We start from the raw sequence: 27,185 nt of genomic DNA on the forward strand, positions 1-27,185 counted from the left end.
ACAAGTTCCTTTCTCGCTTTTTCTACTGATCAGAGTGTGTTAGATAAAAATGGCGATTTATAAACTATAAATCACCAAAACTCATCTGTTTTGGTTTCAGGAACACCGCTCACCCGTTCCAAAACTGTTGGCTGCACTTGCGGCAAAGTGACAACACCGTCCAGGTGACATAATCTTTGTTTTATAGAGAAAACAGTCTCTGAAGTTAACCTCACTTGAATTTCCTAATTAAAACATTTGTTTGCATAATTGCCATAAGAAGAGTTTTTCGGAAATGCCTTATAAATATATAGGCAGAACCCACGATTTCGTAGGCAAGTCGCTATGGGAAATTGTCGGAAACCTGAAGAATTTTGGTGTCGGACGATTTGTTGCGCGGGGTAAACATCAAAGATACCTCGAACCCAGTTATATGAAGATTTTGAAGGTGGAAACCTTACCTCGACCTGAAGACGAATCTATAGATGTAAGTAAATCCACTTTCAGGTAATTTTTTGGAACACGATAAGTTTTCCGCTCCTTACATCCAACCGAAGAATCGAGACTGCTTGCTCAACCGCGTTGCCAAACTGCCACCAAAGTAGAAAATCTCAATCAAATCAAATTAGTAGGTGTAGGACCAAAAAAGTTTGTAGGTGCCATTTAAAAACTTATTTTTTGACTCTTTTTATATCAATGTTTGGGTGATTGTGTCGTTTGAGTCTCTCCGAATTTTTTGTTTTTTCCTTTTTTACCTTAAAAAACATATAAATTAAGTCTTAACCTTTAAAAAACCATTGTCAGGTAGTATTTGCTGCTAAATCGTGTTTTAGATATCAACAATTCATAACTCCACATGCACGTTTTTTTAGTTTTTGAGTTAGATCATCTTTTCTAACCTCGCCAATTGATTGAGGTTATCTAGCGCGTCCGTAGTCAGATGGCGGATTATTTGTTTCTTTTGCGCCGTTTGCTAAAGCAGCTCGCCGCTTAGCCTGGAAATTTTCCTGAAACTGTGAGTGTTTTTTGGCTTCATTTATGGACCATCCAGGCTTTTCCGAATTTAAAGTGTTCTTTAAGATAAGCTAAGAAATAATTAAAAATTCGGAAGAACTCAAACGACACAATCACCCAATGTTTGTCTTCTGCTTGCATACATATGCGACAAAATGAATACGTTAGTGTCATCTAGGGAGCTTGGGCTTTCAGCTAACTACCTACCAAATTCGAAATTAGTGGTTTACGTTTAAAATAAGAAATTTAGATTATTGTTTTCGTATTGGACATGGTTTTGGCACTATTCGTTTTGACCACAGAAAAAGTTTTTAAAACAACTGCAAGTTGAAAAACTTCTAATGCACGGTCTACGTAAAGCACCCTGTGTAGGTATATGAGGGGATATTATTAGAAAATTATATTGATTTTGTAAAGTTTATAAGCCATTTAGAAATAAGTCGGACCCGTTTCTATTTTGTCCACCCTCGTATGCACTTATCGATTTGTAGTTTGTATTTAGTGATTTATACAGAGTACAGGGAAAAGCGTAAAAGAATTAAGTCTTATCAAAAACTAAGAAATTTGCAAAAACTAGATCAGAAGGGCGACAAAGATGCTTTTCAAGGTAATCTGCCTTATTAACGTTACGTATATACCTGTTGCTTCTTAATTATCAAAGATTGTAGTAACCATGGGTAACCACAAAACAAATAAAGTGAAAGAATAATGAAATATTTTAAGTTTGGGATGACATTGTCACTTTTCTGTCAGTGCTGCCAACCTGGGGCAGATGAGTGATATACCTAAATCCGCCACCAAAACCTCCTGTGGAAAGTTATCTATCACTCATCAATATTAATCAAATAACATACAATTAAGTTGTTACATCACACGAGGTATTCAAAGTTCTATCCTTTTAACTCCTGCTCAATTTGTACCGGTGTTCCATAGATCAGAGATTTAATGTGTCCTTGTGTCCTGTGTATCTTAAATACATGGTAGGAATGTAGCCCTTCCTCGGAGAAGTTATCGTTACAATTATCCGTCCGGTGCATGGGAAAGTGTGAGTTGCAGTGAACGGCTTCGAGTACTCCGGGAAGTGTGAACTGCAATTATCTTCAATACCTGTACCTCTAGGTCTGGAACCCGAGCACCTTTCGATCGTCCACTATCTGCGTCAATTTCTGGAGCCAATCGTCCAGTGCCTCTAGCCCTTTGCTGATGTAAGTTCTTACAGCTTCTGCTATGTTCCTGTGGTATTTCTCAAAAACTTCATATCCGCAAAGTCCATGTTGGTGTACATTTTGTGAAAGGAGTTTCAAAGAAAGTCACGGTTTGACAAAGCTTGTTATTATTGACAAAGACTATCTAACTGTAACTATCTGTTAAATACAAAATACGTCATTGCCGCTTTGCCTTTTCATCAAAAAACGAGTGCTTTTTTAATATAAATTTTTTTAATAGTTTGAAGCAAAGGTCGTAATTTGTCTTTTCGAATGGTTTAGTAGTTCAATACGCTACCAATCAAACCTGGGACCAGTTGAACATAATACTTAATAACAAAGTTGAAACTCGTTGAAGAACATTTTCTGTTTTTCTCGTACTCTCCAACTGAGCCTCTATGACCCCCTTAAAAGGAATAAAGCTGATTTTGAATGATTTGCTTCAACACTGTAAACATAAATTATTCGCAGTATTTTTGTTTGAACATGCAGATCGCATATACGTTATATGATTTTACGACATACATAGTTTGAGCCGGCAATAATCGTGATCTCCACTTTTCAGAATCTTCGTAAAGTGAGGGTTCTTGTGGAACAAACATTTAGAGGAAAAACTGTTACCAAGCCTGTCCTTATTGAGCGCGTTTCTTACAAAACAGATTACCGACTGATACCCAAGGACGAAGAGCAGACATATTGTAAATTTGATCAAATCTCGGTGATTCCAGAGAAAATATTGCCAAAGTATATGGACTTTCCACCTATATTTAAGCAACTGAATATAAGAGAGAGCTTAAATAGAGGTGGACCGACAAAAGAAGACTTGCAACTGGAAATTGTCTATAACAACAGCAGCAAGAAAATGAAATATAAAATTGCTGAAGAAGGTAACTATGAACTATTGTTTATTCGTTTCCAAAATACAATTATATTAAACAGTTAAAACTTACATGCGTAGTATTAATGAAATGACGATTTGATTAATCTATAATAACACTAACTATCGTCGTTTCGTAGGTGAGGAGCCAACAGTCAAAATAGCAACTGGAGTAGGACAACCTGTAGTACCACGACTTTACGCAAGTTGTGAAAGGTCAATTGCGTAATTTGCCTTTATGTTTTTTTATGGAGTTAATATTAATAAAGTTTGATTGAGTTAAATCATTAACTGCAATATTTGTTTTATATAAATAATCCCCAACAATTTACATCATCAAATCCTACAGTTTTCTACTCAGCTCTAGTAAATATTTATTATCTTAGCTTCTATTTTTAATTGCCGTAGCCATCCAACAGGCGAGTATAATTCCGATGATCTGAAACAAAAGTAATATCATTAAATATTAATAAATTGTATTTTTTTGGACTGTCTTCAAAGCGATTAAATTTGTCGGCCTTACTGACTCCTAAGTTTATTTAAGTGTATTATCGTTATAAAATAACTTTTTTAATAAGATAGGTTTTTCTGGCGGCAGCGAAAAACCTATCTCATCAGCACATGCACGTCTCCTGCGGTACTCTTCGATCTGTATCCACGCTTGTGTTTCGTGTGATCGTGTGTCCAACATATACGTAGCTCTCGACAATCTCGAGAACGTGACTGTTAACATTCACAGCGACTTGGCTCATTATTTTTGTTTTGTCGAGGTTCATTTCTAAACCTACAGCCATTGATGCCTGATGCTATTCCAGAATCATATGTTCTAATTGTTTAAAAAATTCTGAATCAAAAACCTATCAACGTGCTTGAATAGTGCTTTCTGGTATGTACTCGCGAAAGTATCTTGACAAGGTCTCCGCTGCGTCCCGACGATTGGATCAAGGCCCACGGGCATGAAAAGGACATATACTAAGCCATGTCAAATCAAGTCAAAATTGGTACAACAGTATACGTGCAATCGCTCGATATGCGATCGTGCAATGGTGCTTTGCTGCTTTGATCTCTGGCCGCGTCTCTTCGTCTACATGACTCAGTTTCCCTGAAGATTGCCAATCAGTTCTGAACCCGATCAGGTGTCTTACCTGTGAAGTGAACGTCACGCAACAAGCATATATAAAGACAAATATATAAATATATGTGGCAACAAGACCAATTTTCGAAAAATAAGAAAATAAAAATAATTTTTAAGTGAGTACAATCAATCGCATATCATCATAGGCAACTATTTTTGTTTGGATATTCGTGGTATACATTATTTTTTACTCAGCCATGTCTTCTAACGTAAGAAATCAATTGAACATATGTAGTATTCTTTGCGATGATGATAGTGATGGTGATTCTTCGGACGAAGACTATAATTTTTCCATTAGAGTACCAAGGCATTTGCGAATAAGCACATCATTTGGCAAGCTGGAGTGATGGGGAGTTTAGAATGAGATTTTGTCTTAGTAAACCGACTGTTATTTTCTTAGAAACTATACCTGGAAATAAAATAGCTTCACGAACTTAACGTATAACTTCTAGAATAATTCGTAAATTCTGAATGTTCGCCATATAAGATTACACACAGATAATACACGTCTATTTTGTAAATAATGCTAATAATAAATACAAGTTTGAAGTTTTAATATACCTACTTTTAGAAATCATGCCGTAACAGCGATGCAACAGATACTATTAGTGTGCGGTTTTGCGCTACAGGATGTATGCTGCAGACGCTTGCTGATTTTGCTGGTATATATAAAACAACTGCCTCTTAGATAGTGAAAAGAGTTTACATTATTTGCCGCTAATAGCACCACAGTATATAAGCATTCCAAAAAATCATCTTGAAACGGAAATCACAAGAAAACAGTCCTACGACATCGCAAAATTTCCATGTGTCATAGGTGCGATTGATTGTACTCACATAAAAATTATTTTTATTTTCAATATCTCAAGACAAAGCTGCGTCCACAAGTCTGTGGTAGTCTGCGTCACTATATATTATTAGTTTTCCTTCTCGACTCATTTTCTATGTACAGAAACTCGCGGACACTCAAATGCAAACACGAGGTAACGAACTATTTCAAACGTACACAGGTACCAAACTCTGGAAACTGACAAGAAAGCAATGATTTTGATTGGCTGATGCTGTTCACACAATGTGGCCAACGTTAGATAATACAAGTCAAGTCCCAGTTGACGAACCCGAGGCTCAATAGTTTTTATAATACACAATCAGCCTGTAATAAGACGCCACCGACCACTAAAGTCGGTCTGAATATTTCCGCGATCAGCGGACTGGAGTCACATAGGGAAGCTTGCTCGATAGGGAGGCCAATCCTCCACCGAAACCTGTGGAACAAAGAAGAGGGAACGATCTTGGGAAATCTAATCCTTTCCAGGGCCCAAAGCGGTTCTATTAGACACACGGTCTAATTAGCGCTCACCCAACCCCTCCAATTCATTGTTTTCATTTAGTAATTGTGAACAATCGTGTGTGACATTGTTTAAGTTTCATTTAGTAATTGTGACAAAATATCGTACACCGGGTGGCTCACCGTACATTGTCTAAAAATGTGTACATTGTTGTCTTTAAAAATTGAGACAATCAGCCCTGTGCTGTATCACTCACGTTAACTTTAACGTGCATGTTATCCGTCAAACACGTTATGTGGCTCCGACTGGTGTGTTGTATAAGTAAAACCTTTATATTATAACAGGCGCACGCTATCGACGAACGTTATATGAAGAAATAGCGCTTCAGAATAACAGCATCAAATCACATACCGCTTTCGAACTTAACGTACATCCCTCGAAGTTAAATTCGGGGAATAAATAAAAGTTAGCAAAAGTTAGCAAGTTAACAAAACATAGTTTTGTCTTTTAGGTATAATTTGTTTTTAATTTAAAATAAAAATATGTCTATTGGTAGTCTTATAAGGTTAGCTTTATTAGAACAATTGGAAAATGGTCTTGAAAATAAACTTTATTTTCCTCCACAAACTCTACTAAATTTTCAAATTGTTTGCGCATTGTTTTTGTGCCTCTTCTGAATGCTCCATTAAAAGTGTTTGAGATGATAGGTCAAGAATAATAACGAACGAAATTGAAAGTGAATGCAAATCATAATGGGCTGAATGTTTCTTCTTCTTATATTAGGCCATGAGCCTGTTCTTTTCCTATCTCTTTTCTCTACTGCTGTAGTCGTCTTTGAGACGTAGACTTACAGCTATCTCGCCATCTTTTGCCGTCCTGGTCCTGGTGGTCTGGGGCCCGTTGGTTTTAAACAGGGATAACTCTGGTTTTAAATCTCTTGATATTGGGGCTAGTTCATCGCCGTCCTTTCGTGTAACATGCTGGTTCCACTCACGTATTCTCTGTTTTTCCCATCGTACGATATCCTGTGCCCCACGCAGATCTCTTATTTGAATGTTCCGGACTCTGTCTCACTGTTTTGCCCGTTATAGACCTTAATGTTTTCAATGTTTCAATTTTTGTTTCAACTCGATATGTAATAGACAAAATAATAAAAATCGAATTGACAAATTAATAATTAGTTTTTTTTTGTATAATTTCCAATATTTACAGTAAAACCAGAAGAACTCCGGTCTGCAATTGTGGAAAAGTACTGAAATGTTGTACAGCTGATCAATCAATCAAGAGAGCATTTTACTTCCTATTTAGTTCTATGTGTTTCAACACTTCATTGAGTGTTTGTTGAGGTGAACTAGCACACTGTATAGGTATTCAAAACGAAACACTTACTTTTCCAAGAAGAACGACTGATACAGCGAGCGGTGATAGAGTATTTCAAAATTTACAAAAATACTTTTTCTGTTTGTCCGTTTTCAATCTTTAGCGTTTCTTTTTTCTAATCAGCTTGGCAGTAGGGTGTACATATGTTTTAAAAACGATTTGTACTCGTCTCATATTAGGGAGAGCTAAAGTGGGTTCTAAAGGTGGTGAACATTGATGGGGCCAATTCATGTAACTTATATTCAATTGGTGATGGTCTTGTCTGATCTGTTCTTTATCAGTCTGTAATGATTTCGGAGAATTGGATGGAAAATTTTTTCTTTCCTTTATAGCAGGCCCGGAAGCCTCCGGCCCTCTCATGTGCTTTAAAATGTATCTCATCCGAAGCGACCGATATAATAAGTAGATAATCGATGTTAAAAAAACGACACGTTGTAAGTGGTAAGAAGGATTAATAACTAAGTTAATATAACCAGGTGAACCTCGATTTTCAATGCAATCGCCAAAAACTATTTTAACGTAAGAATGCGCTATTTTTAAAATGTGGTCATGCTTTACATTAGTCGAAAGTTAACTAACAGATCTTGATTGGATATATGCGCACTACAAAGAGTCGAGTGCTGTTCAATAAGATTACCTCGATAAATGCAATTCCAATTCCCACGCCGATTAGTACCTTGGACGCATCCTTTGTCTTCATTTCAATCTTTTCAAAACAACCACTGGAATAGAGTATGTCGTCTCCAGGTCTTGCATTAGTACAATGCAAAGCATCCGGTTCTGCAGCGCCTTCTCTTACACCATGGCAGCAAGATTGAGGGCGTTTGCGAGTCCAGTCTGTGGCATTATCTACACCACAACATTTTAACTGCAGCAGAAGAGAATTATTAGTTAATTAGACTAAAATTTGTTTTACTAAATGTAGAGTTTAAAGTTGCTTCCGGTTCAATCGCCGCGCGAGGTCATTGACTGCCCCTGCGATCAATGATGAAATTCGGAAATATACAACACACATTTTCATTATGACCAATGTTGTGCGCCATAAAAATAGGCCACACGCTATTCCAGCCCGGGGTCGGAACAATCAACCGTAAACAGTGAGCAATTTTGCATTTGTTAGTTAACATCTTACCTTCTGTTGCAAATTATCCCAAGCTATTCGATCTGAGTCACTGGATTCGTATGCGTTCAGCGATTTTCTCATAATGTTCTTTAATTCTTCATGAACCTCGTTTTGATACACTGCAGCTGCTATTCCGACGGCTAGCTCAATGATGAAGATGATCAGAAGACAGACAGCAAACTTGAAAAAGAATAATAACGTAATAGACATTTTGTTAGCGTCAGGTAATTGCAATCGAACTAATGTCAGGCAATGCTGTGAGCTGGGTGTTCAAATGGGGGCAAGGCTTTGGCCCCTTAAGGTGCCCATCGATTCGAAATTTTCGAAAATGTTTATTTCAAAAGGGGAACAAACGACTTATCCATATCATCATATATGAAGCGGCTTTCAAAAGGCCCTTCAAATATAAAAATGCATATTTCGAAAACGAATAGAAAATGTATAAAATCATTTCGAATGTGCTCACCGAAGGCTAGGAGATGGGATAGGAAAATGCGTAGAATTTTCACACGAGAATATATGATACCACTAAATCATCTGCATCAGGTTGCAAACTGCAAAAGATTGCAAAAGAAGAAAACTACGCAAGAAGATCTATAGATAAAGGATTTTTCTAGTAATTTATTCAAAAGAGGAAGGAAATTGTTTCTAAGTGGGCTTCCTCAAAAAAATGCTTCAAAAAGTGAAATGGGGACTAAAACTGAAGAACAAGAGTTTAGATCGTTCAGTTAGTGACTAGTTTATCAACCAATAACATGATCGCGAGAAGAAGTAAAGCAATACAATCCTAACATGGCTGAAACTGGACTTTTTATCAACTTACGCTGGTCAACAGTTGTCCAAGGTCTGAATAGCGGGTCTAGTAATGTTCTATGATCGGTCTCATTTTTCCCACAATTTGTTTCCATTTTTATTCCAAAAAAGGCGGTACAAACAAACCTATGTAACTCTTTACAGTAACAAAACAAAAACAATATATTTAGGAGTGGGAACAAGTAGGTATATTTAGGAAAACAAAAAACTAATAATTTAATTGACAGAGCACAGAGAGTAGTAAAATAACCAGACCTATCAACTTAATATAAATGTTTGCATTCCACTCGCATTTCAGTTTTTTTGCACAGCCTTTTATACAGAAATTTTGGGTTAGTTTGGGTTAGTTTGTAGTAGTAAGTAGATTTTGCGCGGAAAATGTGACCGTCCATAAAAAAATTAACGTATGTCGAAAGGCTCAGGATCGATACACAGACGATTAAAGATCCAAATTACTCAGAAGACCTGAGGCATCCTAAACTTTTTTCTCTCTGGGCTGCCTCATATAGCCCGCAGAAAAAATAAACTTTGATCCAGAAAACATGACAGTATTTACACACCCTGAAATATATGCTTAGGTATTGTATTATTTACTTATTTTACATCTTGGCCAAGTATAGAGGTTTGATTCGCCAAAAAATAATTCAAATCCGATTGCCGACTGAGAAAATATTAAAAATTAAGTGAAAAGCTAGGAAAAATTTGCGACGCAGTCTATTATACATATAGGTATAAAAACGACAGATAAAATTCATTAGTAATAAAATATTACTTGCAAATATTATAAAGCAATCAAGCTTGGATTTAATATATATTTTTTTGTGAACAAGGTGAATGAATATGATATAAAAACTATAGAAAAGTAATAGAAAAGTATTATTAGCTGATAACTGCACAGCATCTGTAGAAGTTGCTTTTCTTTAATCCATTGCATTCGTTAATAAGTCATCCATTCCTTAAGAGGGCAATTCAGACAAACAATTCTAATGAAGACGTTGGAACCAATAGATCACTGAAGGTTCTATGATCATTTTAAATGGGATAAACCGCATTTATCGAGCATGGCAGAAACTATTGGAAAATGTTAAAAACATGCAGGACTTTAGTAAAGAGAGGACCGGTTTCGCACACATGATGAAATGTCAATAAAATTAAGTATATGAAGTATATGAAGATTGAAATTAGAAGTAAATTGAAGGATTTAATTTCCAAAATTGTGTTGAGATTTATGACAATTTATTAACAAGTCAACTAACAAGCGATCGAATCAATCACAACAGGCTGCTTTAAAAATGTAAGACTATTTAAATTTTGTTATGAAGATTTACATACAATTTAAGGTTTAGATACAATTTACTTATGAAGAAAGTTCGCGAATTGGTTTTTCTTTTTTCTGACTCTTTTGTAAGAAAGACCTGATTCGCATACAAACGCTAGTGAATTTAATGATAAAGTTGTAGATAGTGTTTCCTCAATAATCGCAATGATGCAGAAAATTACCGAAAGTCGAAACATTTGATAGCTCGAGACTTCGGAGCAAATTCGCATATATTTTTGGATTGTTGCTTCATTAGAAACGTTTACATTTGCCCATGATCAATACAAACGAAAATATATGATTATATTGTTGAATTACAAGATTCAGACGGTTTTTCAGTTAATTTACTATGGAGGTTCATTGCATTTATGTATAGAGAAGTGAATGGTACTTATAAGTACCATCTGTTATTTGAACGTTTTGTCCTTCTGTTACTTGCATTTGTTTGCATTTATGGACAATTTGAATTGCATGAGCAAAATATGAAATGTCCCGTGAACACATGATATTGCTATTGCGAGATTATTTGGCACAAAAGAAGACAGTCTGACCTAACTTTTGTTAAGAATAATTTTCTGGCTCTAACAGACGACTACATTTATGTTCAAAGTTCTTGATTGATATTTTTTGAAATATCGGTTGAAAATTGCTATTTATTTTAAAGAAACTCGCTAACTCGCTATTAATTTCTTCATTCGCAAGACTCAAATTTTGATGAAACAACCGAGTCCATCAACTTTGGGCAAGAGGTGAATTCTTGAGTCTCTTCATATAAAAATTTTCAGAGCTTTTTATTTTGTGACTCGAATCAACTCATTTTTCTGAGCTGATACATTAAGCTGTTTCAGTTCTTTGTAAAATCGTGTAGTAAGTGCCATTTCATAGTTTTTGCGCAAAAAAATGGTTTCTGTTTCCTTGCTATTTTACAATTTCAGACATTAACTGCAAGTAGTAAGCGATAGTGTTCTTTTATAATAAATTAGTTGTCAAGTGTTTTATTATTATTCACTAACCGGTATGTTCAAAGTTTTTTGGCAGGGTTTCCGTCTGAATTGTATTCCTCAGAAATTCGTTGAAAAAAAGAGAGATATTGGACCGAGCGCGGTATGTTCATCAAAGTCGCCTCTACATAATAACAAATCCACAGCAAGCTTCATTAAAATTTATAGGAGCACTTTTCCGATGTTAAGAAAACTTAATTTAAGTTTGGTAAGACACTAAAAAATTTACCAGATGCTAAAAGCGGATAAAAATGAATGTTGGAAAGCGGATAAATAATGTGAAGTAATTAACATCATAAAGGCCAGAAAATTACAATACCTGAGGTATATAATGGGAAGACAGCGGTATGAGATGCTTAGATTAATTATGCTAGTAAAGATATAAGAAATAGAAGCATTGGTAGAAAAAGGATTCAGTTGCTTTATCAAGTTCTAATAAAATTCATCGGATCATTATGCTGATATTTCAAAAAATATATTTTTTTTGGAAGAACTTTGATCATCAATGGCAAGAGAGCCAGACTTTTTCCTAAAAAAAGTTAAGTCAGATAGTTTTCTTTTGAGTCAATGAATGTCGCAGTATCTATTTTTTCACGCTGTCCTTATGGGACACGCTGTATACTCCATGATATTTTGTTTCTTTGGTAAATACCAACTATGAATACGGCAACCTTTAAAAAACAGGTCGTGGATGCGAAATATGCTAAACTGAATAGTTTTATAGTTCGGCTAATAAAATATTACAAGTGCGGCATTTTTTGTTAAAAATACTAGATAAAAACTTGTATTTGCGTTTGTAACTGATCTATAAGCAGATAACATTGAAACCGAAGCCGAAGCCGAAGAACTGATTGGAAAGAACTGAAACTGGATGAAAAATCCAAGTAAAAATATCAAAAAGTAATTCGTATCTAAAAATGAAGAATGAAATAAGCGAATCGGACGTAAAAAAACTAAATCATCAGTTTTTAGTGGTTCGGAAATAGGAATGAAATAATTTGTATTTCATGATGTTCCATATCTAATAATTACATAGGGACAAGTGGTACTCACTTATGACTTTGAGAAAATTGTTCCATCTGAATGAATGAATGAAATTACAGTAATTATAGCGGTTTTAGTAAAATCAATATATTAAAGAAAATGCTGCAAAAAGAACCAAGAAACGTTCACAAAACTTTTCCCTCCATATGTCTAAGAATCAGGAAAATATTTCATTTCTCATTCTTTAATAAATAGCGTGGGAAATATTTTTTCTGGTGAACCTGAAGAATGCATGGTTCACTATATCTGGACCCTAGAGTCTATATCTAGACCCTAGAGAATATTTTAGTACTTACTGCCATGAGCATATGATATGATTCCCGAATAGCTCCATAACAGCCAAGTGAAGCCACTAAGAATACAATGCAACCAGCCACTATTAGAACCACAGGTGGTGCCAAAAGACGACGTTCCATAAAGTGTTGATATTCGCCCACATCAGAAAGAACTAGGGCTCCAGCAATAATGATTCCAATGCCGGATATCTAAAAATAACTAAATTGAATTTAATTGGTCGGAAAACTGTTTAAATATTAATGTTCGGAACGAATTGCAAATACTGTTTTGTTTTCCTCTTACCGCAAATATTAGGTTGAATCCAAAGAGCAGGTACTTGATGAGGCTTAGCTCGCAGGTCTTCATGTTGAAAGAAAAGTTTTCAATCTTAACAGAACTCCGACACTTTGCTGACCACTAACCAGAGGCTTATAGAAGCTAGCAAAAGTTTCCTTGCCTGCTCGTGTGACTTCTTTGGTAAGTTAAGTTTTCGCATAGCGCGTTTCATTTGAGAACTAAGGTGTATTTTTCAATGCAGAATTTTAGCTGCGTAAGTTAACCCATAAAGCTGATTTTGTAATTGTAAAAATAATTGTTTTTTTTAACAACATTAGGATAATAGGTAGGTAATTTAGTAAGTGAAACCATGCTTAATCCACTCTTTGGAAATTAGTTTTCTCGAAAACTCTCCAGCGATGGTATTAACCTTTGCCGCATTTCGTTTCTGTTGAAAGGAAATGTTGTAGTTAGAAATAATGTAGCTATGGAAACTAGAGTCCTTGGAAAGTTAATTGTTTTGTGCTATTTATCAGCAAACGATCATCTAAGTGTAAAATAGTGAAAGCGTTCTTTACTGAAGCCTCATTAAGACGCAAATGATTAAATTTCAATGTTTCTTGAGGAAGCATCTACTTTGTTGCTTTTATCAAATAAATCTTCGTGATCATTTTTATGTGTGCTCTAGTATTAAATATTCAGGAAACAAATTCGCCTCAGACGTGCTTTTCCCAACACTTATACTGCTGGAAACTGGAATAGAGTTTATGGTTAGCCACCTGCTAATAAGTACGCTCAGTACATTTATAAACAGTGGTTGGACAGTTTTTTTTTGTGGTTTTTAGATATTTGTTTCTCAATATTCACTGTGATCACTGAATTTGAAAGTAGACAGTCTTTGTAGGATGTTTAACTTGTAATATTTAAAGAAATTGAAATAACAGAGATGAGACCGCAAACCGCCAACTAAAATGCAAAGCAACATCGAGATCCAGTCGAAGACAAAATGAAAATAATAATGATATCAAGTTTGAGTTCAAGTTGATCTCATCCACAGTGGATGCATTTTAAATATTCTCAGTCTTTTGCATTATTTTTCACTTGCCAAAGTTGTAATACAGACAAATTGAAAAAGAGCTTTCTCCTTCAAAATTGAATAAGTAATTCAAAAGCCATTTTCATTGGTAAACCAACTAGAGCACGCCAATTTTTTTTAAACTGTATACACAGGCTTCTGCATCCCAGTTATGTTCTTTTACTACATCTGCACCCTAATTTTTTTAGATATTTTTTGAACGAAACAAAAACTGTATTTTATTCAAAAACTGATTTTGAACGTACAGACTACCCGAAAATGTGGAATGCCTGTTTGTATTATATTCTTATAATTGGTGGCTACATTAGTCAGTCCCAAATATTAAATAAAACATAAAATTTACGTTTACAGGTTCAATAAATTAAAGAATAATTTTAGAGAAGTAATTTAAGTAGTAAGTAAGACCTGACATCACAATTTAATTTCAATCGACAATTTGGATTTCTTCATACGTTTAAGTAAATTCAACTTGTAAGTGATTTTAGAGGGCAAGTGTTCAAGGGCAAAATAATAAACATAATATACAGCTTTCAACAACAAATAAATAAATAAAATTCAAATTAAAAAATATATACAGTTAAAACAATAAAACAGTTTTCAACGAAAAAACTGTATAAATTAGCTTAGCTTTTTGGAAATTTGCTGTTTAATTTTTGTCACCATGTAGATGATATGGTGTTCCCAAGCAAATTGGGTAATAACGACAAAACACGCCGTTTTTTTGGAACGCGCGGTAGATTGAAAAACAATAACTAAATGAAGATGATATAATACAATTTTAGTAGAAGTAAGAGCTTCAAATTTTAAAAACATTTAGAGACTCATTTAGAACCCGAGAACAATTGATGTAGGCAAATTTCATGCTTATCGATACTTTAAAGACTGCGAAGAAAAGCTTACAAGACATAAAGACTATTATTATCGGAAAATAAAAATTTTCAATATCTAGCAATTTGAAAGAACGATGGGGGTTATTTTTGAGTTTTAGAGCTTCAGGAAATATGGTCAGGGTCTAAACGTGGGTAAAGTCTAAATTAATGGTAAAATTGCAGATAAGACAATTAAACACGTTAACTCTTCGGGGCGCGCAGTACATTCAAAAACAATTGTTAAATGATACCTAAATTTACCAAAAATGTAAAATATTACCTAAAAATAGTTTTGGACCCATTTATGGCATCTCTCCAAAGCAAATCGTAAAAATAAAAAAAACGTCTCTGGACTTCTGAAAAATGAAATTTTAAAATTAGGTAACTCCGATTTTATGTGATGAAGGGGGTTTTAAATGATTAATACATTTTCCACTGTTCATGCAACACCTCATATTTTTTTGCTGGCGTGTTCAACTATGTATAGTATAGAAACATTTATTTTCGATTCTCTATTCATCGATAAATTTGGTGCTTTTGAAACTGGACCAATCTGAATATTTATAAAGGTGCTTAAAGAAGAAATGAAAGAGAGAAAAGAAATGAAAATGAGAAAAAAAATCTGAAAGAGATGCAAGAAAGCCGTATTGTGGAAAACGAGTACAGAAATGTAGAATTAGATCAATTTTCAAAAATTCTAGTTTAAATAATAAAACAACAAAACAAAACATGAAAATTAGTTGAAGAAAAGCAGGCAAAGTGTTTCCTATAATGAAATCATTGATAACAAGAAGAGAGTGCAGATTATAAATACACCTAAATATCTAGTAATATATTCAGACGTTCAAAAATAAATGCTTTCTTTGCGAAATATATGGCTTGCTTTCCCCAGAATACGTGCAATTTTCCCTATCCACCACTATCATAACTTGGAAGAAAGGTATGGTAATTCGAATCGATCAAACTTTGAATTTCATATAGAAAATATAGCATATAACTAAAATATCAAAATTTATTCTTTCATTAAATTGACTTACTAATCGCTATTATATCTTTTAGTTCGTTAACTATAGCCTGGATTGATTTGCGGACAATATTTGGAATACCAATAGCTTCCAAATTGTCTATTGTAAATTTAGTTTTAAAAAAAATCTTCCATAGAAGACCATAGTCTTCTTGACTCTATCTCCCGGTTTAAAGAGTAGAGATCCACTCTCACGTACTCGACTTTTAAATCTATGTAATTGTTATGTCGAAAAATTTCTTATATCGAGAAATAAATACAGGCAACTAGAAAGACCAGGAGGACGATCAAATTATTTAAGATATTGTTAAAATAATTGTCGCAAACAACTTGATTAAATAGCTTTGATATTGCTATATGAAAGTCTGGTTAAACGCTAGGACTTTAAACCCAAAGTCTTGAAAACTCAATCGGAAACATTGAAACCATTGATTTATTTCACAAACTAGCTGGTTGTTAAATTTTCGCCAATAGTTTCACAAATAAATCGATTATTTTAATGTAATTTCTGTATGAGTTGTTAGGGCTGTTTGAGACTAAACCCAAACGTAACTTTAAGGTAAACAAAAGTTTAACGTCGTTGGTTTCAGAAATAAATCAATGATCCTAATGTTTCTTTCTCTTTATAAACATATTTTGTACTTCTCGCACCCGGCAGAAATTGCAAATTTCTACCGGGTGAAGTTATACATAGGTGCGCTTGTACATCCATATTAATCGATAGTGGAAATATTATAAAAACCGCAAATTTTCTTAGGTACATGAAATTACTTTTTCAAATTATTCTCTTGTAAGTTCTTTTAATATCTTGCATCCTGTTTGCGGGTGAGCTTAACTGTTCGGCCAACAAAGAAAAACGAGTAAAAATCAAAGCGTCAGAGTATTGAGCTTCATAGATCTGAAACACAGTTCTACCTATGCCATTTTTCCTGCTGAGTTCATTATAGGCGATTCACAGAAAACCTTAACAAAAAGGTAAATATCCTCGCATGATCTGAATATCAAGAAGGTCACTTCTAAAAATACTACAACACGCGATTTTATAATAAAACCTCCCTCAATTCTATTTAGTTTTGCCTAATCATAAATTTCATGCCCACTACGTAGGTCGTTTTCCTTTGTTTCACAAGTTTTTCAACCCGATTCGCTACATGTTTAAATTAATTTTTGCACGTTTTTCCTTAACGTTAATCTAGTTATTTACAATTTTCGAATTATTATTAATCGCTCATGGATGCTCATGCTTTACTTTAAATGAGACACATACAATATGGTATGGTTTTTGAATGGTAGCAATCGCTTGGTCATGTACGAACGAAACACTTTGAGAACCTTATTATATACTTTCAATAAATTGCTTTTTATTTTTTAAAAGTAGTTTTCTTTCGTGTTAATGTGTGAAAACCGACACTAAAAGAAAATTCATTTTGTGCTTTTTTATTCGTTCTGTAAAGTTGTATTTTATTCTTTTTCTTCTGAAGAGAAACTAGCTAACTAACTGTAGTTTAATAAAATTCCTGTTCCACAACCGTTATAGCTTATCTAACAAGTGTACAAAATTTATCTTTTCGCTTTAAGTCTAACAGAGTTGTATTATTTTTAATTAATTTTCTTTATTTCATTTATTTCAAAGGAAAATACGTCGTTAGCATACATATTGATTACTACATACAGTTACCTACATTAAAAACAATGTGGACTAAAAAAAGCATTTCGACTATAATTAAACAGTTTATATAGTATTAATATACTATAGGTACCTAGGAATGATTAATTATATATAGGGTCGAACTTAATTATAATTTTTATATATAGAATCGCTTACAAATCCAATTATATTTTTCGCATGACTTACCTGCCTTACCTTTAGTATAGCTCAGATATATGGGTCCTATACTATGAAAAATCACAACAAATCTGGCACAAAACTTATATTTGCGGCACTTCGTATATATTACTAAAGCTTACATACATATTCACTCATATTAAATATTTTCGGCTGAAGGCTTAGCTAAAGCTATATAAATTATTTTTTAATTTTATAATATATTTTCACTCGGAATTTTAAATTTTGTAACCCCAAAAAAACATTAAAAACATTTTCTAATGTATGAAATCCTCATGTCACAGTTTTAGTTATCATACTGTTCCGAAACGGCTTAACCGATTTTGATGAAATGTTACATGTATTTTAAGTAGTGAGTAAGGAGTAAGTAAGTTTTTAGTAAGATAAGTAGGTCTGAGAATAGGTTGTTATTTATTTTTTATACCCTTAAGTGATAAGGGTGGTCCATACCAGTTTTTTTATTTTAATTTTTTTATCATGTAGCATTAAAAACTACATAAAACCCTAAATTTTCATCCTTCTACCATCAACCCCTATTTTTTATTAGAGATATTAATATTCAATCACTTTCAACGCCAGTCGTACCGGTGTCACATCTGACCCAGTCAACAGCATGGAGTTGAGATGAGGTCTCTCTCATGAAATAAGTCGTTTCTCACCTCCTACAGTTTTCGACCATTATTATTATTGTTTGTGCATCATGAATTAAAAATACGAATGTTTGGTATTGTTATTTTTATATTCCATCATCGTTCACAGCGCTCCAAGCTTCGGCCACTCATTACCACAACTCTACGCACTGAAAATAAGTTTTTTTTCTTCTAAAATATAATCTCAGGAATAATTTACATGGCAAAACAACATTTACCGGGTCAGCTACTAAGTATATTTTTTAGTCACTTTTTATTTTCCGTTTAAATTTGTCGATCAAAAATCAAAGCTAACAAAATTGGGCTAATGATCAGCTGACTAATAATTGTTTATTACATTGTTACATTGTTCTAATTTTGTTAAAAGTACTAATCCTCTAACAAATTATTTTTTACTACAAATTGTTAAAAAAATCAAACACATCAAAAAATTGTACGTCTGAGTGTTACAATGTACGAACAAGGCATGCAAATACTACTAAAATCCAAGCAACTAAGATTGTCGATCGGACGGTGTTCGCTGAACTCGATTCACTCCTAAAAATCAATATACGTTTATAAAATAAAATCTTTCAAAATCATGATATGATACACAGCAAAACTTATTCGAAGCATTATTTGACGAAAAATCGATAGCAATATCACATCATAAATATTATTATTATGATATGGCAATATCTTGCTTTATTAAGTTCTAGATGTAAAGGCGCTGTTTCAAATATCTTTTGTGCCCAAATACAGAAAATGTGGTTTGCTACTCATGACATTCGAGGAGTAAATATTTCGGAAAGTAGTGGTTCTTCGAAACAATGTTTCAAATAAGAAGTTAATATCTCGGAGGGGAAATAAAAAAGCGCCTACTTCGTTTTTGCTCTGTGTTCCGTAATTCATTTCTATGAGCTATTTTCTTTTGACACAAATTTTCTTATTTGGGCCCATAGTGCGCCTCCTGTTAAAAAAGAAGAAAATGGTTCAGATAAATTATTCTCCCTTTTTGACAAACTATTCGAATCTCCACCATTTTCTCGACCATTTGAAATTCTCCAGTTGGAACCTGCCTAGTCTACAAGGTGGAAGTAGGCGTTGATGATCGACACAAACAAACTTTCCCCTCCCTGATATTAACTTCCTATCTGAAACATTTTTTCCTCGGATCACTCGTCTCCGAAATATTTAAGTGTTTCAAGATAAAAAACATCCTGTATATGTATAGATCGAAACGGCTCCCGGTAGAATTCTGAACATTCCCATGTTTTCGTTCTAAGTTGACTCATATGAAGTAATCTCAATGTTTTCAGTAAAAGAAATGCAAAATTTAAGTTCTAACAAATTTATGTTAATCTATCAATCTTCTCAATATTCAGAGTGATGCAAGATGTTACCATGCACAAAGTGCATCAAAGTTTCTATTTCAAACACAGAAAGACAAAAATTGATGTAGAATGAAATAATGTACCTTGCATATGTGGAATACGAAGATTCGAAAAGTGTTTGCTGGCCTCGAGGCGTTCTTATTTTCTTTTGAAAGTTTTATTGAAAATACAATTTAGGCACCTGCGTTAACATTTGAACTGAATATTAATGTTGTTTCTATAACATATTTAATTTTGTATTTAATATTAAATCTTTTTTGCTCATATTTTTCAGTAATAAAACTGTAAATAAAAGTAAACTGTAGAATTTTAGCAAACTTGTTTAGCCGAAAGTGAATACACGCTTTATAAAATCAAGAAAATACATATTCTACGAAACTCCTGTGATAAAAGTTCGGAAACGATGCGTAAGAAACGGACTCTTCCAAACGTCGTCAGGTGCATTAAATTTATAAAGATATTGAAAAATTCAGTTAACTTTGAAGGTCCAGAAAAACCAGGAACATAAGCAAAAGTGGAATGTGGGCCCCACATTTCCCAATAGAGTTCAATATAAAAAACTGATCACACTGATTGGTCAGTTTTAAATTGTTTTAATTTCTTCAATAGAAGTACAAGACATTCGTTGTTTTTGTGCAAGTAAAAATATTTGTGTAACTACGTAACATGTTATTACACATTTCGAAACTGAATTTAAAATGCGAGTTATATTACGAATAAAATTTTCTTTCCTTATCGATGTAAAATCTTCCACTTTTACAATTTGCTCCTTTGTAAAACTTAAATCTACGAAATTAAAATTAAATTTATTCACGATGGAAATTAATTTGCTTTTTACATTACTCTGTACAATTGTTGAAAAATATTTTAATAAAAATACGCATTAAGGTTCTGGAAAAATTAAAGTTATCTTCTTATAACTTAATGTTAAGAAAAATACCATGAAGTTTCAGCAAACATATTTAATTTTGTCTCAAAAATGATCATAAATTCGAATAAAAAACTGACGAATTTTTGAGCTTTTTAATTTCAACATTTTCAAACGGCACACCTCTGGAGATGCTAGTTATTCGAGCTTGCAAATGGTTCGGAAGGAATTTTTCTACGACAGCTTTAAAACCGTTTTGATTTGATGTAAAATATTAACCGGAAGTTTGTAAATAAAGCCACCAGATTAAAAAGAAAAAAATGATGCAAACTGTATACATAAAGCTTTATGTTTTAGCAAATAATATGTCAAAATTTTCGAAAAAACATTCAAGACAAGTATGATAAAATACGCCTCGTCCATCATGCCTTTATTGTTTAGAAGTAGCACAGATCAAACTTACATTACTCACTTCTATATAAAAATTGGTTTGGAAATGTTTTCATAGATCACAGTTTCATTTGGTTTTGGTGTCATTAATTTTGCCATACGGCGTAAAGCTGAAACATAATCAAACATCTTCTGTATAAATAGAAACTTTGATTCCAATTTGTCTTATTTAGCCCACCTTATAAATAATGAGCAAATTAACAAGAGTTTTTTCGAAATAATTTTAGGAAGCCAATGTTTTATCAAACGTTTTGGTTTGCTTATGTAAGTCGGCACAAACACATTGAAAGCATTAAAACAAAACAGATGACACAAGCCAAGATTTTATTGTGTTGCATTAAAGTGAGTTAGAACATTTTTATTGTATAAGCAAAGCACACACCAAACATAAAACTAGAATAGACATTCACAAACGTTTTTTTGTAATAATTACAAAGTTCCGATGACTCCACAACCGACTCTGGCACCTGCATGGCCTGTAGTTTTCGAATCGCTCGCGTCGGCTTAAAAAATGAATACACACGTGAGAAGATTATTTTTAGCTTTCTGATGAATATTTACTTAGTCCAAAATCATCAGGATCCTCATGTATTACGATTCCTCTTCCGATAATGCTATTTTCTCCACTTAAAGCGATGATGCTGTCTGAGATTTTGATCACAGCAAGCCCAGTCTCATCAGCTTCGATATTTCCTAGATCTCCGACGTGGCGCACAGTTGCATTTGGGCCTCCATGAGAAACCTGGAAGAGTTTAGAAATAGTAACAATTTTCTAGAGTGTGGGAGAATAATGTCAAAATCTTTTGAGACTTAGTCCTAGACCTTCAACAAAAAATAGTTTCAGGTCCTTGACGAATATCCTAAAAATTATTTCTCAAGTGGGCTGGAATCGCTTGAGGATATAATTCTCGGAATTGTGTCCGTAACATTTTAAAACATATTGAATTATATTTAAAATATATTGATTGAAAAGTGTTATGGGCTGAACGATTTAAATTCCTTCCTGACGTTTTGTTCCCATTCAGAGGTGAACATTTATCAAAGGCGATTGGATTTCGACCAACTTCGCCTTCGGTCTGGTTTTTCAACTTGTGCTGTTTGTAGCTTGCGTCCACTTCTGATTTAACCCACAAGCTCTTTCCTTTATAATCCCTGAAAACTTTTAGATCCATATTTTGAGTGACCGAGAAAACCGAATATTTTTAAGAAAAACGGTTTATTTATGGATTCTGAAAATGTATCTTTCAGAAGCTGATTTTTCAAACATTCCTATCAGAGAATAGAAAAACACATGTTTCGCGTATATCAAGAAGGATTTTGGGTAAAGCCAAAGCACTGGAACCATTCAAAGTTAAGAGCGGTCAGCATATAAAATGTAGAACGTTTGCACGAATTGCTGCACGAATGTTTGCACGAATTGCTGTCTTACTGAAGCTTCTCCTTATAAACTAGTGATAGTAAAGTTGAGTTATTCTTAAGATTCGCATCATAATTGGATTTTTCAACCTTTAATTACGGAGAGCGGGTGAAAAACAAATTGTCTGTTTCTGAGGTCACACTTTAAAGAAAAAATGTATTTAAATAAAGGCTGAAGTAGGTACTTAAGTATTCAGGTTGCTGTTCTTATTTCGTTTTTAGTATATTTGCCTGCATTAGACAATACTTTAATTATGTGACAAATTAATGAAATCACTAGTTTGTAGATTTTGCTAAGTTTTACTTTCATCATTTATTGAAATGTGTAACAGAGATGACTACAAAAATCTTTTCGGTAAGGACAATAGTTTAAGCTCTACACGCTAAAAATCAACAGAAAATGAAAAAAAGCCACTTGAAGTTGTAGTACTATATTCATTAATAATCGTTTTATCTCAAACTATACAATAAGAAATAAAAAAATATTTTTTAATGACCTTTTCCTTACGCTACAAGGAATGAAAATCTTCCCTCCAGTTCCGACACGAAACGTATTAGAACGCGACTAGAACGAAAGCCTGTCGAAACTTCAGATTAATAATGTTTACAGAGAGTTAATATTAATGTTATCATGAAACATAAAGAGGGTTATTTTTTAAATCATGTTCTCATAAGAGTTTTGTCAATCCCAGGAACTGCATGGTGGAATTTAAAGATACTCAAGACTCATCGGGTCTTTTCAAAGATCTGTACACTCGAAATAAAATTTCCATTCTCAATGTGGGAGAACGAAAATCCACTGATGTTGAAAAGCCTTTTGAATTGGAGCATCAGGACAAATTCTTTGTTGTTTTTCGGCAGGAATAAAATTGATTTTTTATGGTGCCATTTATTCCAGGGGCCGAATAAATGAGGGGACCCAGACAGTGTTCGAACTTTTTAGGAAATTATTGACTGTATTTAATGGAAGTGATATGTACCGAATCGAGTAAAATAATTGAAATTATGAAAATAAAAAAAAATAAAAAAAGTTAAATTAAATTACGATTAAAGAAAAGACTAATTTGTAAAAATGTCTCCAGTTAATTATACACCTTGACCTTGATAGTTGATTTCCCATTCTCGCATTTAACGGAGAATGTGATACAACAAAATCGGACACTTTTAAAACAACACGCATTTTGATATTGGATTGCCCTTTGAATTTCACTTACCTTACTAATCCCGACATTAATTGCATATCAAATCCCAATTACTACATACTAAGAAAAATGGACCAACTTTGAACAATATTTGTATCTTAGTTTCTTTAGTTGGAAGAATGTTGTTCAAGTACTTACGTTTTTCGGATTGAAATGTGCGCCGGTGGTAAGGCATCCTCCAGAAATATCCCCAATGGCATGAACGTGGAAACCATGAGAACCTGTTAATAAGAGTTGTAAGAACATTTAGAACTCTAATATTATTGATTGAAAAGAAAACAGCTATATTTTTTGTAAATGTAAAAAAATGGTAGCCGCATGAACTCAAAAACAAACTAGTTGATTCCAGCCACCCAATAAAAACTTCTGGCAGGTTTTGTAAAGAGACACTCAAGAATTCCTTTCCTTTTCCAAAGCGATGAACTGTGTTGCTGTAACAAAATATGAGCCCACACAGGTACATAAGAACAAATTCACAGCCAGTTTAAGTAAAGTCCATCGTTGCAATCTCCCCATATTTAAAAAAAATATATATTTTTTTGAAAGAACTTTGACCATCAATAGCAGAGAAATCAAGCAATTTTTTCTTAATAAAAGTTAGGTCAAATTGCCTCCGCAGTCCGCAAAAGATATTGGATATGGAGAGGCAAAGCAATTATAAATCTGGAAAAAAATGATACTTATATAAAATTAATTATTATAATATTTTGAGATTCTACATTTTTAATTTGAGTAACAGAAGCGTTTTGCGACCTTAAATTTATATAAACTTTTTATTTATTTTTTAAATGCAGTTAAATTTACGCGACTTGATTTTGGGTATACATATGCTATAGAGTGATATAGACTTTTAATTATTTTTCAGGTAAAGACAAAATCATAAATTTGATAAAGGGGGAATTGATAGGAAGGAACCACAGTTTTAACAAAGATTAAAGCAGTTCGCTCTGAAACCGTAACCATTTTCGCTATTAAAATGTCAACTTTTTCTCCCAATCTCTCCAACTCCCTTTTCCAATCTTTTCCTTTTTCAATTTATTGACCACTTGATTGAATTGATCATTGAGAATAAACGGCACAAGGAGTTAAGTGATGATAATGGCAAAGAAGTGGAAGGCACATAAGATAAAAACACGACGGGATTATTTTCCGTTTGAAATCTGCATTGTTCGTATTTATTTAAAGAAACTTACACCGTTTCATGATCAATCAATGAAAGCCTATCGAAATGGCTCGAGACCAGAAATAATTAGCATTCTCATTTGAATTTATATGCCTGTATCAAGGTAATTGGATTCCAACTTATTCATTATTAAAGATAATATTTTTCTTATGTTGAAGTCACAATAACAATTCAAGCAATTTATTAATCAATTATTTAACATTTTTTTTATTTTGGGGAGACAAAATATTTCTGTTAGCCTGTATGTTTTTGTACATTGGGAGATTGATTTAGTCTCAAGTGCCAAAAGGTAATATATTAAAAGAAAAAACGGAAATTAACGTTTTAGTACATTTTGAAAATTTTCTGATTAACTTACACATTTTATTTTATAACTATGAATTCACTAAAATATTATCACACCTTTCCAAAATAAATACATATCATGAAAATGGTTTTATGCCTAGAGGTTGAAGATGAGTGAGGCGGGGGAAAGCGGTTTCTGTAAGTAACTTTGCATTAACGGAAAATAAATTTTCAATAAGTATTAATAGAATAAATAATTTGTGAATTCGAAATAAATGACTGAAGCCCAGAAAAATAGTTTATGCTGCCACTTTCACTTAATAATGGAGATAGGTAGGTGTCCATGGTCTCGTTCTGTAAGCGTTTAAGCCAATTTGAAAAAGTAGCTCGAATGTAAAAGGAATAAGAACCGGTTGTCTTTATAATGTTATTGTGCATCTTTATAAAGTTTAAGTTTAACAGTTTGGTAAGTGTTCGCAGTTTCTTCATTTAATATCCACAATAAGAAAGAAAATAAATATTGCGCCATTATTAGGACTGCATAATATGCGGACATTATTAATTCGCACTTTTTCTAGAGAAATGTTCCTTTAAAGCCCTTGGATACAACCAAATAGACAACGACGTTGCATGTTGTTATTTTGTTAGGTATATTTTTGTTACTTACCTGGAGTTAATCCAGTAATATTTCCTGTTACCAATATCCCATTAGTACTTTCCTTGAAGTACACAACCCCATCAACTTTGCTTGTACCATTATTCACGATTTTAACAACCGCTTGCTGCTAAAAACCCAAATTAATCGATTTAAATTATTCATTAACATTAATGAAGAATTTGCTTGGACAATGGTTTATTGTTTAAATATCGGATTATACAAGCGGCTAAGTATATGTAAAGACTTACTTCTCCACAAGCAAAAGCAACACACCCTATAACAAAAAGAGTTTCCAAAATTGTGTACATTTTGGAAGCAAATAGTAGATCTTGATCTAAACAACACGCCGGCTTGACTGAGACAATAACTGAAATTATATCTATGCCAAGGAAACTGAAAGTCGATTAAACAGGCAACCTGTTTTATTGGGTAAGTTATCTTTTAACCATTGACAACACACCTGCTCAGGAACTGGCGGCAATCACTGTGAATGAGATAAATTGAATCTCCTTAATACCTGCTTTCATATGTTTTGTTGTTAATAAATAATTCAATTTCAGCAGGTGTTGTGGAGCTTTGGTCTGACCTTACGAAGTAATCGATTTTAATACGTCTGTGTAATTATTTCTAACTCGCTACAAACGCGCACTTGTGGTTAATAATTGAGAAAAACATATATTATGGGTTTTTCATATGCTAATGCGTGATTATTCAGTTCTATGTAAATCAATAACCGCACCGCATTGAAATTATACTGAAATATTAGTTCAACAAGTTAGTTTGATTAGCAGTTCAGTGTTAAGGTTGGGGATTCCATACTGAATTTATGCAGTGTTTAAATTAATTTGAAAGTGATAAAACATGAGATATTATGATATGTATTAACATTTAACAAACAATAAAAGAGCGATATCTAGATCGGATATACGATTTGTGGCAAATTTGAGCAGTCAGACTATGATGGATTTAACGGCTAGTCAAAATATCAGTTCGAAAGTTTTCCGGCCTAATCCAAAATTCCAAATCTAATTATGTTGCTGTTAAGTTGCAAGCCTGCAATAATCCAAGTATACACCAACAGGTCAAGGCACTGAAGAGAAAATTGAATTTTATGACGATGCAAATAGAGTAATGAATCTCCTAAGAAAAAAATTATGTTAACATTCTTTACAACATTTTAATGCTACGGTTGGCCAGGGAAAGAAAAGAGGGGCCCAATTATGCCAAGAAAAAGAATAACATCCAGAAAAATATATGCATATAATAAGGCCGACTAGTCAGAAATTAGATCGAACTTAAAATTAACAAAGTATTTAGAAATTCCGTAAAATCAGCCAAAACATATCCGACGGCAAACATACCTACCAGCTGACCATAATTTCCTTCTGGCAAACCGTAAAAGTTGGATTGAAACGAATGTGAGCAAAAAAAGAAATAGAGTTAAAATCACTTCCTTGGAAAGGGAGTTTTTAAAACAATTTTTATTTCGATTGATATGGATTTCAGCTTCAAGATACAACTGTTCGTTATTACAG

The 27,185-nt window shown here is 33.4% G+C and overlaps 3 protein-coding genes across 5 annotated transcripts; 1 reads left to right on the top strand and 2 right to left on the bottom strand.

Annotated features, from left to right (window-relative positions):
• Window positions 1-15: 15 nt before the first annotated feature.
• Window positions 16-3,372, top strand: LOC109543680. The gene is made up of 3 exons (XM_019913502.2): window positions 16-466; window positions 2,764-3,085; window positions 3,216-3,372. Exons 1-3 carry the CDS (start codon window positions 275-277, stop codon window positions 3,302-3,304), a joined length of 603 nt encoding a protein of 200 aa, XP_019769061.2. The 5' UTR covers window positions 16-274; the 3' UTR covers window positions 3,305-3,372.
• On the bottom strand, window positions 3,074-13,011 carry LOC109539342 (CD63 antigen). Its single transcript, XM_048670672.1, has 5 exons — window positions 12,758-13,011; window positions 12,475-12,663; window positions 8,012-8,182; window positions 7,517-7,747; window positions 3,074-3,514 (listed from the first exon to the last, which is right to left on the bottom strand). Exons 1-5 carry the CDS (start codon window positions 12,818-12,820, stop codon window positions 3,458-3,460), a joined length of 711 nt encoding a protein of 236 aa, XP_048526629.1. The 5' UTR covers window positions 12,821-13,011; the 3' UTR covers window positions 3,074-3,457.
• Window positions 13,012-18,285: 5,274 nt separating this feature from the next.
• LOC109543678 (superoxide dismutase [Cu-Zn]) lies at window positions 18,286-26,313 on the bottom strand. 3 transcript variants are annotated; one of them, XM_019913500.2, is made up of 6 exons: window positions 25,899-26,313; window positions 25,660-25,777; window positions 23,663-23,745; window positions 21,468-21,648; window positions 21,340-21,409; window positions 18,286-18,752 (listed from the first exon to the last, which is right to left on the bottom strand). In XM_019913500.2, exons 1-6 carry the CDS (start codon window positions 25,956-25,958, stop codon window positions 18,662-18,664), a joined length of 603 nt encoding a protein of 200 aa, XP_019769059.2. In that variant the 5' UTR covers window positions 25,959-26,313; the 3' UTR covers window positions 18,286-18,661. The 3 variants fall into 3 exon arrangements, with proteins under 3 accessions (XP_019769059.2, XP_048521739.1, XP_048521735.1); XM_048665782.1 differs by having other exon boundaries at window positions 21,321-21,409; XM_048665778.1 differs by having other exon boundaries at window positions 25,660-25,774; window positions 25,899-26,162.
• Window positions 26,314-27,185: the final 872 nt, after the last annotated feature.

The sequence above is a fragment of the Dendroctonus ponderosae genome, unplaced genomic scaffold (assembly GCF_020466585.1).
Source record: "Dendroctonus ponderosae isolate FM_Combo_2020 unplaced genomic scaffold, Dpon_F_20191213v2 Dpon_F_20191213_1, whole genome shotgun sequence".
Classification (NCBI taxonomy): Eukaryota; Metazoa; Arthropoda; class Insecta; order Coleoptera; family Curculionidae; genus Dendroctonus; species Dendroctonus ponderosae.